Raw genomic sequence first — 14,661 nt, 5'->3', positions numbered from 1 at the left:
AAAACCTGTAATGTTCCAAATTATCCTAAAAGTGGTCAGTGGACTTGTGGTCAGTGCTCTGTGCATACCAGTAGAATTCCTCTACAACAAAATCATCACACGATGTCTTTATGGATCTCAATTTGTGCACAAGGGTACAGTCTTGCTGGAACAGGAATGGACCTTGCTCAAACTCTTGCCACAAGGCTGAAAGCATCTTTATAAGCTCTAACATTAATATTACTCTTCACTGTAAGTAAGGGGCCTAGCCTTAACCCTGAAAAACCTACAAACTATGACCTCTCCTCCATCAAACTGTACTGTTGGCAAGCACTATGCTTTCTAATAGGTAGCATTCTCCAGCCCTCTGCCAAACTCAGATTTCTCCATTAGACTGGTGGTAGTGAGGTGTGATTTATCTTTCCATAAAATGTGTTTTCATTGCTTTAAGGTCCAGTGGTGGCTTGCTTTACACCACTCCAGTCAACACCTGGTACTGTGCATAGTCTCATGTGCAGCTACTTGGTCATGGAAACCATGTCATGAAGCTCCAGATGCATGCTATGCACCTCAGTGATTGGCAGGCTTGCTCTGTGAGCTGCTCTGAGGCTGAAATGTTGTGGCACATAGACTCTTCTATCCACAATAATTGCATTTACAGCTGAACAGTGCAGACATTTCAGGAACTGACACATGGCAAATGTGGCATTCTATGACAATATCACGTTTAAAATCACTGAACCCTTCAGTGTGACCCATTCAACTGCCAATGTTTATCGATAGTGATTGCATGACTATATTGTTGATTTTATACACCTGTTAGCAATCCTCAATACTAAGGAGAGGTGTCTGCCGTCACATACATTTAGTATATTTATATTGTAAATGCACTTTTCATACTGGTTATGCAAACACTTTTGATTATAGCATAATGTGTGTGTACATATAAATATATATATACATACACACACACACACACACACACGCGCACACACACACACACACACACACACACACATACACAAAATATTCAGATATCACCTGTTTTATAAAACAGGACATTCATAAAAGAGTCCACTGGAAAGATGGTACAACTGTGACCTAACTGAAAGAAACATATAGGAGCAATAATGTAATTACTCTGTGTATGCTTTTCATGATCTAAGGTACTCAGAATATTTGGGGAACCTCTCTAAAATTTCTATAAAAGTATCCCAGGTGGCTACCTCATCAAGCTGATTAATTAGAATGCAATGCCTTCAAGACAAAGGCCTGCTACTCTGCAAAATCTAAAATTACAAAATCAAATGCAAGATTAGATTTTTTTACACTTTTTCTTTAACGATTTTTCTGCATAATGAAAAAGATAAGGTGTCTCCAAACGTTTGACTGGTAATGCAGGTATCCATAAAGTAATAGTAATAGTTGCATTTTTTTTCTGCCATTTTTATATCTACATTGCACAGGGATGTGTGTATTCAGTATTCAACATTTTAAATCCCACAGAAAATAAGTTTAGACTTTAGATTTTCATGCCACTTCTATACTACATGTACATTTATCATATTTTCTTATCAATACAATCTTTTGGAATATTTTATAAAAGTCAAAATGGTAAGTGCTGTCATTTGATATGTCATCCAGCTGAGATGCATCATATGATGTCAAACACCACATTCCATCCTATCGCCAACTAGTACATGTGGCTACATTGCTCAGTGCTTCAAACACCCTTATCACAAGTCCTAGAGGTCATGCAGTAGCATTAAGTGTAATATGAGTACTGAGGCATCCTCTGGCAAAATGACTGTGTTACGAGCTACAAGAGGAAAACAGCTGATGTCACAAACCAAGCACAATTGCACTAAGAGAGTGTGAGGAGACATGTGCGGCTGAGGATCTCATCGGCTGTGGTTATGGAGTTTGTGGGGGCTTGGGGGAAGGGCAGGAGCCCTGACTCTCAAAACTGGATGCTCTTCCTGGCCACTGTTCGGAGAAAGTTAAGATAACAGTTCAGATAACAACAGGCAGAAGCTGAAATGAATTCACATTTGCTCTCAAAAGGTTGGTCAGGTTTTGAAACATGAGAAAAAGATAAACTTGCTTAGGCAGTAAACAAAGCAGTATAAATCATTGCTAGGCTTTAAATAAAGCAACAATTTCTAAAGCCATGTAAATCATACACCTTTTATAATACTGGCACATGTACACAAGACCTATTACATGTTGTGTATTTTTCCACATTTCAATATGTTCGCTGTGCTGCACATTGGAAAAAACAGACAGCACCTCACACAGGGAATGCCAATGAGTAATAGGCTTTCGTGGGTATGCCAGCATCTCGTTCCAGTGGTCTCGGCCCAGACCCTCAGCATCTGGGCCTGTTCGGCACACACCAATTACCTCATTGTGCCCAACTCTGGTAAGAAAGAAGCACAATGATTCAGACTGCAATATGTATTGCAGATAACACAGTATGCATGCAATAGGGAACTATCAAGATAGAAAACTATGTTATGGTTTATAGGGAATCATTGAAACATTGCAAATGTTGAATATATATGTTGAAAAATAGACCAAATGGAATAATTCTGAAAGGAAAAGTGTAGTTATGCCATTGCAGCTCCAAGAAAATTAACACATAGCTGAGACAATCAGTTCACATCACAGATTTTAATACGTTTTATACATATCTTCACCCTGGAAATTTTCCATAGTTCACTTCCTCTTTAACCTTTGCACTTTCACAGCCATGCATCTAACCCCACTAACCTTTGAAAGACATAGTATAGAAGACCTAAGAGAGTAGACACCACTCACCTGTCATAATCCATCACCATTATTGACAGGCTAACCTGCTCCACATTCTCGGGGGGGATGTCAAAGATGATAGCCTCATTGTACACTGGGTTAAGTGTGCTCTTCTTGGTAGTGGTCTTCCGCTTCTTGAGCCTCCGACCATCACAGATCAGGGACACTTTCACATAAGGGTCTAAGACAGCAAACACTCTTGTGTTCACACAAACATGAAACTGATAACTTTTCTGTTGCTTCACTTTAACCATTACATACCACACCCAAAAAGATTAGGCTCCCTCTACTGTGCAGCTTTGAAAAAACTATGTACACAGAGGCAGACATTTTAAGTTCAGACGATTTAGGTGCTTGCCATGATTTTGTTATAGGTGTCTTGATTTCCAATTAGTCCATGCCACTGGGTAGAATTAATTAGTGACGTCAGCTGGGTGATTCAATATAATGGCAGGATGTTTAGTTTCAGACCCTGAAGATGTCCAACTCTGGCTGTACACTAGGGTGTGTCTAGGGGTGGCATCTCACCAGAGGAACCCGTGATGTCCATGGCCTTCAGATTTCGGCACTTGATGACAGTGAGGGTCATGCGGCCAGCCGTGGGAAGGTAGCAGAGGGAGTACATGATTTCCCCTAAATCCACACTCTCCTGCGATCAGATAAAAGGAGAAATCTCCAATATGGGACATTTGTTCACTGAGTTTAAACAAACACCATTGGCAGTTAGGGTTAAATTCCACAGAAGGGACAATAACAGGGCCTTGTGAACCAATTAGCTTCAATAATCACTTAGGCAGCATTAGAGTGTTCACATTGATGATTAAGGCTGTCTAACATCTGTGAATTTGGAAGATGGCTTATTGTGTGGGATTATGTGTTATTGCGTGTGCTTCTGAACTTGTTTGATGAGGCCGTCATCATTTGACAAGTACTGTGTTATTGTCTCAATTAGTTTTCATTCATGTGTCAGCCTCCCCAGAAACTTTTCTCACTGACTGCTACTGATAAATACAGACTTTATACAGCTCTAGAGAGTACAGACTCTTTAAATCCTGGGACAATAAATAACAGTAAAGGAACTATATTTGCTAGTATGAATATAGAACAATATATTTTTTTCTTTTCACAATCTAGCATTTCCTAGGACTTCTGTAACAATCTAGGAGAGTAATTAGTCTCTTAAATAAAAAATGCATGAATTTTAGTTGAGTAGGTTTTGTATTCATATTACTTCACAATTATTTAAATTCACTTTGCAGCACGGAGTCTTTTTCAACTGAGGCATTGAGGCATACATTTCATACACCATGGATGGAAAGCACATTATGCCTTCGCTATCAAAGAACATCTGTACCTTGTACGCTATCACCCACTCCTTTTCTACTGCTACTCTCCGAGAGTCCTTATAGCTGCAAGGACAGCAGCACAGAAGAACATGCTATTTTCTTTCATGCTAATTTGATTATAGCATCACAAGACACATGGTGTTCTAATCTGTGGTCCCTGGCCATTCGACAAATGCTTACAGAGAATAAAGCAATCACAGTGTGACAGCACTAAATGCAAAAAAATATATATCACATAATTCTCTATTAAATTGAATTAATTCACTCACAAATTTAGGCATAGTCAAATAAACAGCCATTTTCACGTTATCATGCCTAATTTTCTCTGCGCCATGTTGCTCAGATTAAATCTGTTCTTTTCCCCTCTGATGTCTGATGATACTTGGCTAACAGAGAATCATGCCACAGCAGACCCAATTCAAACGTTCTCTATCATGTTGAGTCATTTTGATGCAGAATGGAATTTTGAGCTTTATATATTTTTAGAAAGGGGAAAGTGTCAGATTTCAGGTGATACTAATATCATCTTTGCACTCCAAAAACTGGATGATATATGTTCATTTAAATTACTACTGACATTGAACCTTCTCACAAGCAAAATGATCCTAGGGTTTGTACTCAGTCTTATCATAAAAGGTGGGGGGGGGGGGGGGGCAATTAGACACACATCTTAGTAGCTTCCCAGATAAAAGAGCTAGATAAAGACAGCTTTCTCTTGAACCCTCCCAAAACAGCCCAGAATCCAATATTTGGCCTAAAAGCATGTTTTTCCAAAAACAATAAACATGTCACATTTGTCCAGGAAACTAGAGAGAGCTGCATAATACAGACAAAAATATATTGTGAGATTACAGCTACAGCTATTGAAATGAAAGTAATAGAAGTTTGTATTCAGAATACAAAAGTGTCTCCATTTAGGCTACATTATGTTTTAAAACCTCAGGATTATGAATACAGTTATTTTATACATTATTTAGAGAACTGTTTTAGAATACCTCACCACTAATAAAAAATATGAAATTTTAGAAACACAGTAAATGCCTAAAAATGCTATGTTGAAATTAAACTGGAACTGTTTTTGGAACACTTGCTTGTATATTGGTCAGTATGGGCACTGAAGGATTGGTTTCTCTATTAGAAAAAAAACTAATAAATATTCAAATATTCAGAAGTATGCGTTTATAATGACTCAATCCTCCAACCTGGTTTTCAGTGTGTTCATCCTTAAAGTCACAGAGTGGGTGCCTCGGAGGCCAAAGACAGCAGAGCACCACCTAGCATGGTGTTGGTGGTATTGCATATTTCCACATCTACTCCCTCTTGGAGTTCGGACCACTCTCTGTTTTAACTGCTTACAAGGCTACATAGGAGTAAAGATTAATACTATCAGTAGATGCTGTCCAATGAAAAGTATTACTATCCAGCTCAAATAGGTGCCCGAAATAATTTGGCCCTTTACAATCCAGAAGTAATGCATACATTTTAAAAGATGTTAATAGATATTCTTCAAAGGGTTCTGTTCTTGCACTTCCCAAACCTAGCCTGCTGATTGCCATTATTCATGACTGGGGTTTTATGCAACTGCTTCTGTCAAACTGTTCACCTTCACTCTTCAACTTTTCCTCCTAAGAACACATCAACCATTGTGAACACACAGTGCTGCATGTAGGCCTAGGGGTCCTATCACATCACACTGTTTGTGACTGTCTAAGACAGCCCACTGCTTTTCTGGCACAGTGGCACCCTTCCTGTGTCTGCTCTCTAGTATCTTCCCCCTCTGGAGTGACGCCACAACACACAGGACCAAAATTAGACCCATGAGCGTCAACCAGGGATGAAAATGGAGGGTTCAAATGTGTGGTGGACGTCTGATGGCGCAAAGCTGCAATCAATGGCATGGACTATTCTGGGCAATCCGAGTAACCAGACTGTCTCCACGGAAGCAGATGATCCCGAACAGTTAAGTCCATAAGCTTTTGGGAAGAAGTAATGATTTCCTCACACTATGGTGCAGAAATCTCACATACTTTTTCATTTTACTTTTCACATGTGCTTTTTACACAATAGGTGAAATAGGTGAGGTGAAATAATCTAAATCTCAAGATATATTTTCAAACTTTTCAAATATATCTAGATGATATCACAGGGTACCCAAACTCAATAGGTGCAAACCGATAACTCTGATGCACTACAACATTTATAAATTCTATCTGGTCAGTTGCATCAGTCCAAACTATAAACTATGTAACAGACAGTTTAGATATCCCTGCAAAAAAAAAAAATAAATAAAAAAAAAAAATAATTTAAAAAAAAAAAAAAAAAAAAAAATATATATATATATATATATATATATATATATATATATATATATATATATATATATATATATATATATAGCAAAAGAGAGAGGGAGAGAGGGAGAGAAAGAGAGAGAGAGATACAGACAGAACAGAGAGCAAGACAGATGGGGCAAGGGTGTGGACAGAGAAAATGACAAGACAAGACAGTGACATAACAACACATCAAAACAGCAATATGACAGGAACAATAATACACACCACCACCATCCAAATGCAGACACAATTACAGCACGGCATCTGAGCAACATTAAAAGAAATGAAATGTGACTACACAACAGCAATTGGGGTGTTTTTAAACTTATAAGCTGATGGGTTCAACTTTGTGGTTTGCCGATATGAGTGAATCACAACCGAGAAACACAACTGGAAATCTTAACAGTAAATGGAAGTAAGTCAGCAATGGCTCTACCTGACAGGGATGTGTGTGTAAGGAGTCATAGTAGGACATCATTAGTAAACAGTTCTCAGTCACTGAGAATGAACTAGCTGTGACAGGGATGACCCTTACTCATTCTAATAAAGATAGCCTCAGTCTCTAATAACATGTGACATGCCTGGAGGGAGAGTCTTTATTTCTAGCTTTATCATGTTACCATGCAAATTCAGTTGCATCTTTCTTCCTCTAAAACCATGATTGCTCGTATTTGTGTAGGGTACGGGCAGTTTGTTTTTTTATAAAGAGAATTCGCCCAAGTTTCAAAATACTAGTAAACTGTCATTTCTGCATCCTGTATGTCCTAAGATAAGGATGCTCCATAAAAGCTTTCTCATAGCAGAATCAGAGTATGAATGGAGAACAAGAAGTGCAAAAAAACCACTGCCTGAGACAGCATGACATGATTTTGTTATATAAACTGAGATATCTGCTGAGGTGTAATTTTGAGTGGGCCAGATTTTTACAGCAGTCAATCAGGCAGGAAACCCATTCAAAATACAGTATGGTTGGAAGGGGATCAGGCATATTCATTTTCTTTTCTGGAATAATGTTTGACGTATTGAATCCTACACCTGTGGAATTAGTTACGTTGAATGCCTCACCAGCTCTAGAATGAAACTTTCTGTGGTTTTGCAGTGAGCAAATTGGATTTCATTTTAGAAGGGATGTGTGGGATTTCCGCAGGGTGAGTCAGTTTCAAGCTGAGCCCTTTCTTACACATATCAATCTATTTGTTAATGAAACTTAAAGTACCTCATTCTTTTCTAGCCACGTTAGCCATGGGCTCTAGCTTTTAAGAGACAAAAGTTTGACAGTAACAATCATCTTGGCTATTCAACAAGGAATTACGGGATACTATTTCTGTCTACTTGTAAGGATGCAATTGTGGATAACAATTTTAGATACTTTTTCCGAGTTATTTTCCTCTGTGCCAATCATCATCAGTTTCCACCCACTGTCTAAATCTCCTCTAGTGTACAGTCAAGTCAAGCATATACTTCCTCTAAGACAAATAAAAGCTACCTACTGCATCTTTCAAGCTACTGCTCCTGAAACATTAGAAAGCCAATTGAATGCCCTTGGAGTACAATGATGGCAGACAGTTCTATGTGCATGAGCTGGCAGATAGCCAGATATGACCACTGCAGATCAAAAGGAGAGAGACTTTACCAACATAAGCACAGATGAATTGTACTCCCATGAGTGCATGAGAGTACTTGGCTAAAAGAGAATCATGTCACAGCAGAATATTATCTTTGTGCTCCAAAAATTGGATGATATACGTACATTTAAAATACTGCTGTCACAAGCAAAATGGTCCTACAGTTTGCATTCAGTCTTATCATAAAAGAGCACATGAGGGCATGTTCATAGATGGCTATGACATAGTAGGAATTCAATCTTGGTTACCTTGGTAGCTAATGTCCAGCCAGTTGTGTCATATGAAGGCTGAATTTAAACTAACAGGTTGACAAATAGACTGGTAGATGGGTTCAATTTCTAAAAACTGGCTAAGTAAACAAAAAAAAGAGAGTTAGCCAAATACCTCATACTACAGTGGTAGCTTAACCAACCACACACACACACACATACACACACACACACACACATATGTGTGGTACTCACAGTAGTTGAGACAAGAATGTCCTTCCAGACCACAGCCTCACGTGACAGGTCAGATAACTCAAACAGGTTGTCCACCACCACCTCACCAATCATGTCATGGCTTGTGAAACGGTCAAAGTCATAAACGCTGAAATGCAGCTTACGGTTACACAACTGCTCATACTCCACAGGGAAGAGGAACAGCTCATCGAACACAGGGTTGAGGTTCTTACGATGAACCCGTGTCTGGAACTTCTTCTTGCGCTCTGGGAGCAAGTAAATCTTCACGTAGGGGTCAGAGGTGCCCGTGAAGTCCTTGGCAGGCAAGTCTAGGGCCTTAAGAATGCGCACCACCAAAGCCTGCTCCTCATAGTCATAGCTCAGTGCGAAGCTCAGCTTGCCACATGTCTCCACTGGCTCCTTGTTCCCTTCTTCTGAGTCCACAGACTTCTGTTTGTAGAGCTCAGGCTTGATGCGGCCGATGCTGACCGCTGAGGATTGCCGCACAGGTAGAGTTTCCATGCTGAAATCCACGCTGGACACATTTTTCTGCCGTGGCAGATGCCGACGGAATGAATTATGCCTGACAGGAAAGATGGAGAAGTGTTATAGGAGATGAATGCACACATTAAAGACCCTTAATGTGCCAGACATTTGTGCCTGGAAGGCACAAGACTTCTATTTAGAAAAAACACTTCCAGGAAAAGTCAGGCATTGTCTTATTTTCAAACATAGCTTCCATTTGTTTATGCTGTGACTATAGACCTGGCCTAGGAATCCACTGGTTGCTGAACAGAACATTATCAAAATTATGGAGAAGCAGAGGACATGCTGTTAAACAACCAAAGACAGAACCTGGATTACCAGACTCTTCACCCCACTCTGGTACGTATGATTGGATCTTCAACCCATTTCCTTACAGGCATAATGACTTCCATTCTTCATGTAAGCCCTAGTTTTTTACTTCCCCTTGGTGTCTCCTAGCAACTGGTATCTATTTCCTATAAAATGACTGCAATGCTCCACATTGCAAATAATAAAACCCAGTGCAGAAACACATAAAAACACACTATGTAGAAAGAATTCAACTTAAATGCATTTTAAGAGTCAGTGTGAAAAATACAGGTTTTACTGATGTGAGGTGAAGGTGAAGGCCACTCAAGTTTTTGTTGGTGGGCCCATGCGTGCAGGCTATTAGATTCATCCATTCATACAACAAAACTTGGTTATGGTAACTGAACAAACTGGAAATAGTTCATGGGAATTCATTCTTTAAAATAACTAATAATGTTGACCTCATGTGGACTGCAAACCTTAATTGAGAGTAATTTATAGGCAGAATCAAGGAGAGCTATTTGATTGGGGGGATAAAAAGTTTCAGTAAAATCCAACAAATCAGAATGCTCTAATTACCAACATTCTCTAAGTATGATTTTTTTTTTTTTTTGATAAAGGTATAATCTTCGTAAGACATCCAATTATGTGTCATGTTGTTTTTGTTGATTTTTTAAACTTTTTTTTTTTGGTAGATTTTAGAGAAGGTAAAAAAAGATTGTTTCTGATGGCTGTTTAGGTGGTTTGGAGATAATATGATTTGTTTTGTTCATAACATACCCACCAACCAAAGACAAGTTAAAGCCCGAAAGTTGGCCATATATTAAGCCTCTCATTTATCCATGTTCTTCTCATCAACTGGTGATTAGCAGCCCAACAGGACCATATGCAGCTGAGCATGTCACAAAGAATAGGGGAAAGTGTGTTCACATTAGCATCCAGATGGTCAGGAACTGATGAGCTCTAAGCAATTACATCCTCACAGCCAAACCAAACTTTAAGAATTTGAGGGGAAATTTACCATTTATAGCATAAACAATAATAGTATAGTATTACATCATTTATATCCAAGTAAATAATATGATCTTTACTATAGAGTGCTTCCTTTCCGCATTCTCCTGTGAAATGAAATCACATAGGATTTCTATGTAGTAGGTCTATGTAATTGTTTACATGGCAGACACCATAGGATAGAGGCTGCATATACCTGCTAGCTTCTAATTTTTTCAGAGTACCAGTCATACAACACTTTTGATGCTTGTAGGCTAATACTGTAGGCCACTCCATTGTGCCATGTGGCCATGGACATGGCCAGAATAACTGGCATTATTTGGTGAGGAAAGAGGGAACCAGATATCATCTTCCTAGGATAATGTAGAAAATTGAACACTGATGACTACATTTCACAGAAATTTATGAATTTGTAGGAATCTGTGTTTCTTGTAAAAGAGATGCTAACAGAGGATCAATTGAGAGCAGTGATTAATCAGGAATTCAGAGCCTGCAGATCTGGATGAGGTTGTGGAATAAAGCTAAACATGAAATCTGTGTTAGATTATGTCTGATGAAGTAGAGCAGGTGGACTGATCTTGCAAATAATAAACAAAATGAAAAGATATCCCATATAAGGCAGGAAACCATATGGGAATGGGGGTAGGTGTGGGGGCAGAGAGATAGTGCCATGTGCAAATGAAGGAAGCATGAAGGGAATATAGGTATCACTCCTGCACCCTATCCCCTCCTTAATTCAGACCTTTAAACTCCCTCATTTGCCCTTTCACTGTATCCTATCAATATTTAATTTACGAGGACATGCTATTCATTACTGTGCACCACAGTTTTTTTTAATGACAGCTCTGTGGCAACTCATTAATGGCCACTATAAGGAGAGGAGTGCAGCTGCTCGTCGGGTCCCCCGTAGGACAAGTGCTGTTGGCATGTCAGTTCCAATGCATGGCAACACTAATTACAACCTTGCTCACTTTAAACATGGTGCCGCAAATGAAACAAAGAGAAAAAGGAATGATTGTTTAATTGCCGTTGTCATGGCAGCAGGACTGTATTGCTCAGATTGGGGGACTGCAGTGATTACAGGGCTAGTGCTGAAGCTAGGCGGCAGGCCACAGTCCTGTGAACCACTTATATTAGTCCAGAGAGTAAAAATGCAAATCCTAACAATTGAAGCTTTTAATTTTGATGTGAATATTACTGATTAGTTAACAATTCTGATTTGATGGATCCTGATTTCTTCCCTCATTTAGTATAACCTTAATCACTACTGACATTACTGGACATGCTGAGGCTTTAAACTGATTAACACTGACAACTGACTTCACTGTATGTGTAATGAAGCCCTTGTCTCTTTATAGTACGTGGTGAAATATGCCTGTGCATATTTTAACTTATATAAAAAACATTTACATACAAAGGTGCTTGTGAACATGTTTCCCGGACATGCACTTAGCATATGTATTGGTTTCTATTTTAATTTGGAAATAAGCCAAGAGATGCATAATCAAGCAATTGCTGCTGCCTAAGGAGCATATAAATATAAACTGTCTGATCACATTGTGTTCTAATATCAGCCTAACCTCAAATATCAGCTGTTGTCTTCATCTTTGGCATGAAAATTAAATTACCTGGTAAAAAGAGGTTGAATGTTTAAGACTATATTGGCTAATGGCAAATGTTTTATGATATTATACTGGCAAATTTCAACAGATCACATCACAAAAAAATTCCCCTGAATTAAAAAAATACAAAATAATCTTAATTGGGAGAGAGCTTTTATGTAATAAGATACTAATTCAAGAAATGTTACAAGAACTGTGAGGGTGTTAGAGAAGAGCTTCTGTAACATGACATTGAAAACCACATCAGCCATGGAACAGTGTAGCTGTAGGAAGCAGTAGGGAATTGTGGAGAGCTGTAGGAAGCTGTGCAGAACAGTGAGGGACTGTGGGGAGCTGTAGGGCGCTGTGGGGGAGTTGTAAGCAGCTGTGGGGAGTTGTGGGAAGTTGTAGGGAGCTGTAGTGAGCTGTGGAGAGCTGGTGGCAGGCTGGGGGCAGGCTGGAGGAGGTTGGGGGGAAACAGGTACCTGGAAGAGGAGGTTGGCTCTGTGGTTTGTCTCTGGATCTTTGCCTGCTTTCCCAATCGCTCACGCAGGGCCTGCTGCACCTCAGCCGGAATGTCCGGCGACGTCTGGCTTATTTTCATGGCTGCCTCAAGCATCTTCACTGAACTGCGGCCATTCACCTTCACCTCAGGCACCTTTTTCTTCCACTCCTCTTCCTCCTCATTGCGCTGCAGCTGTGAGGGCTGGCGCCCTATCACCACCACAGACTTGTTCTCTGCGAGGGGTAGCTGAGACTGGGATGGGGGCTGGGGCTGAGGCTGAGGCGAGGAAGGCAATGGGTGGGCTGGTGGTGCTTCAGGGAGCATTCCCTGGGAGGTGATGTCACCATGGGAAGAGAGGGCCTTGCTTCTCCAGATGGGCCAGCACAGCTTCCAAAACACAAAGAGAGAGACTACCAACAGGGCAAGCGCACAGAAACCCACGACCACAGCTAGAAGACTTACAGAGATGTCTACAAACAACAAGACAGATGTATGAAGGGGGGTATATAGGGTAAAGAGAAGAGAAGCAGAAGATTGGTGTGGTAGAGCGAGAAAGAACAGAAGAAGCAGGAAAAAGGACAAAAATGGGAGGAACAGTGGGGATGAATGAGAATTGAAAGACAGACAGATGGGGTAGACAAAATCAGCCAATAGCAGTGAAAAGTGCATAACAGACACACACAAGAGAAACGGAAAGAAAGAAAAGAGAAAAGGCAAAGCATAAGAAAGAGAAGACTAAAGATCTTATGTAGCAGAGAGGGGAACCGAAAATCATCTGCAGCCAAATATTCAGTATAAAATGCAGGAATAATTTGCAAAGAAATAACAAATTTTAAATTTTATATTCATTAATCATGTTCAACCAGCACTGTGTTAATGACTCAGGTTTAAGGGACAAGTATTAGCAACATATTACAACAGTCCAATCACATAAATAAACATTTCACAAAAAGTATGTCTCCATTGTGCGTGGAATGAGGGGGGATCTCCATGATGAAGGAGCTTTGTTATGCTATACACGTTTCTGCAACAGTGGTGTCATCATATTTGTAGGTACTAAATTTATGTTTAATAACCCTTCTGGCAGAAATATTCTATACCTTTTACCCTCCCACAACCGTGGCTGAGAATAAGTATTCTCGATATTTGCGCTCTGCTCAATGCTTCACATCTGCGTACAAGTAAGGAACAAAAATCGGAAAACAGGCTACTGAATTTATTTACGATTTAGACTACACATATAGTCTATGCACAAGAGCAACCCGTAATCTTTAACACCCACACGGGAAAAAAAGCATTGAATTATTCTCATTCACAACTCTCATGATATACCAAAAAGAAGAGACCGTCAGCTGCAACCTGTTGCGCTCTGGCTGCAAGACACAGTTGCCACAACTGTCCTAACGGATTGTACTTTGTTTCGTAAAAAGTTTAAGGAACAAATAATGTGACAAATAATATACTACAAACCTGCTTCACAAAGCTAATGGACAATCGGTCTAGACTTTTAATGTCATGGAAAGAACTTTCTGGCATGCATGAGTTGTTGAAATGCTTGACAGGTATCATTTTAACACAATGCATAGTGCACAAACTGAAAGGTTGCCAGAGAGAAAGGGCATAAAGATAAATATGTTAAGTAAATTTACCTGAATTCCCTTTACCTGGTATGGTGCTCTCCATGGGAAAGATATCCGAGCATTTCTCCCGGTCGACATGCCCAGCCAGGCACAGGTCCGTGACAATTTGTAGAGCCCTTTGGCACAGGCTAATGCTGTCCTCCGTTCGGACATTCATGTCTTTCCTTTTAATCCATTGTATATTCGACGATTCGTGGGAACGGCGATTCATTGATACACCACGTGCGGGCCGACTGCAGCTTGTGAGTAAAAAAAAGGTAAATGTCTGTCGCGTCCAAGTCTGTCTCATCTGCGCTAACTGACGCGCTACTGGCGCACTAGAGTTGTGAATGATTTGGCGCAGTGGGCGCGTGGTAGTGGTATACACAGACCAATAAAAACGGTGTATGGGGAAGAAGACATGAACTACTAAAAATATTTTATATATTTAATGAAATTAAGAACCACTGTATTACGCATATGCCACAAGTAATACATCTTAATATTAAAACTAATGCATTCCAGTCCAGATGTTTTTTTATATGAAATTCACA

At 39.7% G+C, this 14,661-nt stretch overlaps 1 protein-coding gene across 4 annotated transcripts; it reads right to left on the bottom strand.

Annotated features, from left to right (window-relative positions):
• Positions 1–1,893: 1,893 nt before the first annotated feature.
• syt10 (synaptotagmin X) lies at positions 1,894–14,300 on the bottom strand. 4 transcript variants are annotated; one of them, XM_027002242.2, is made up of 8 exons: positions 14,138–14,300; positions 12,711–12,958; positions 12,469–12,662; positions 8,559–9,120; positions 3,319–3,439; positions 2,800–2,971; positions 2,269–2,398; positions 1,894–1,965 (listed from the first exon to the last, which is right to left on the bottom strand). In XM_027002242.2, exons 1-8 carry the CDS (start codon positions 14,283–14,285, stop codon positions 1,894–1,896), a joined length of 1,647 nt encoding a protein of 548 aa, XP_026858043.1. In that variant the 5' UTR covers positions 14,286–14,300. The 4 variants fall into 4 exon arrangements, with proteins under 4 accessions (XP_026858043.1, XP_026858044.1, XP_026858042.1 ...); XM_027002243.2 differs by having other exon boundaries at positions 12,469–12,721; positions 12,833–12,958; positions 14,138–14,285; XM_027002241.2 differs by having other exon boundaries at positions 12,469–12,958.
• Positions 14,301–14,661: the final 361 nt, after the last annotated feature.

The sequence above is a fragment of the Electrophorus electricus genome, chromosome 7 (genome assembly GCF_013358815.1).
Source record: "Electrophorus electricus isolate fEleEle1 chromosome 7, fEleEle1.pri, whole genome shotgun sequence".
Taxonomy (NCBI): domain Eukaryota; kingdom Metazoa; phylum Chordata; class Actinopteri; order Gymnotiformes; family Gymnotidae; genus Electrophorus; species Electrophorus electricus.
The sequence above is the reverse complement of the archived record's forward strand: the minus strand, read 5'-3'. Positions and strand labels throughout refer to the sequence as shown.

What these genes read in the sequence shown, in the direction of transcription:
- syt10 (XM_027002241.2), bottom strand. Translation starts at nt 14,285, where the DNA reads ATGAATGTCCGAACGGAGGACAGCATTAGCCTGTGCCAAAGGGCTCTA. An exon ending in ACCAGGTAAAGGGAATTCAG is followed by an intron (nt 12,959 to 14,137) that starts GTAAATTTACTT and finishes TGTTGTTTGTAG; the next exon opens with ACATCTCTGTAAGTCTTCTA. An exon ending in ATGGTGATGGATTATGACAG is followed by an intron (nt 2,399 to 2,799) that starts GTGAGTGGTGTC and finishes CTTTCTTACCAG; the next exon opens with AGTTGGGCACAATGAGGTAA.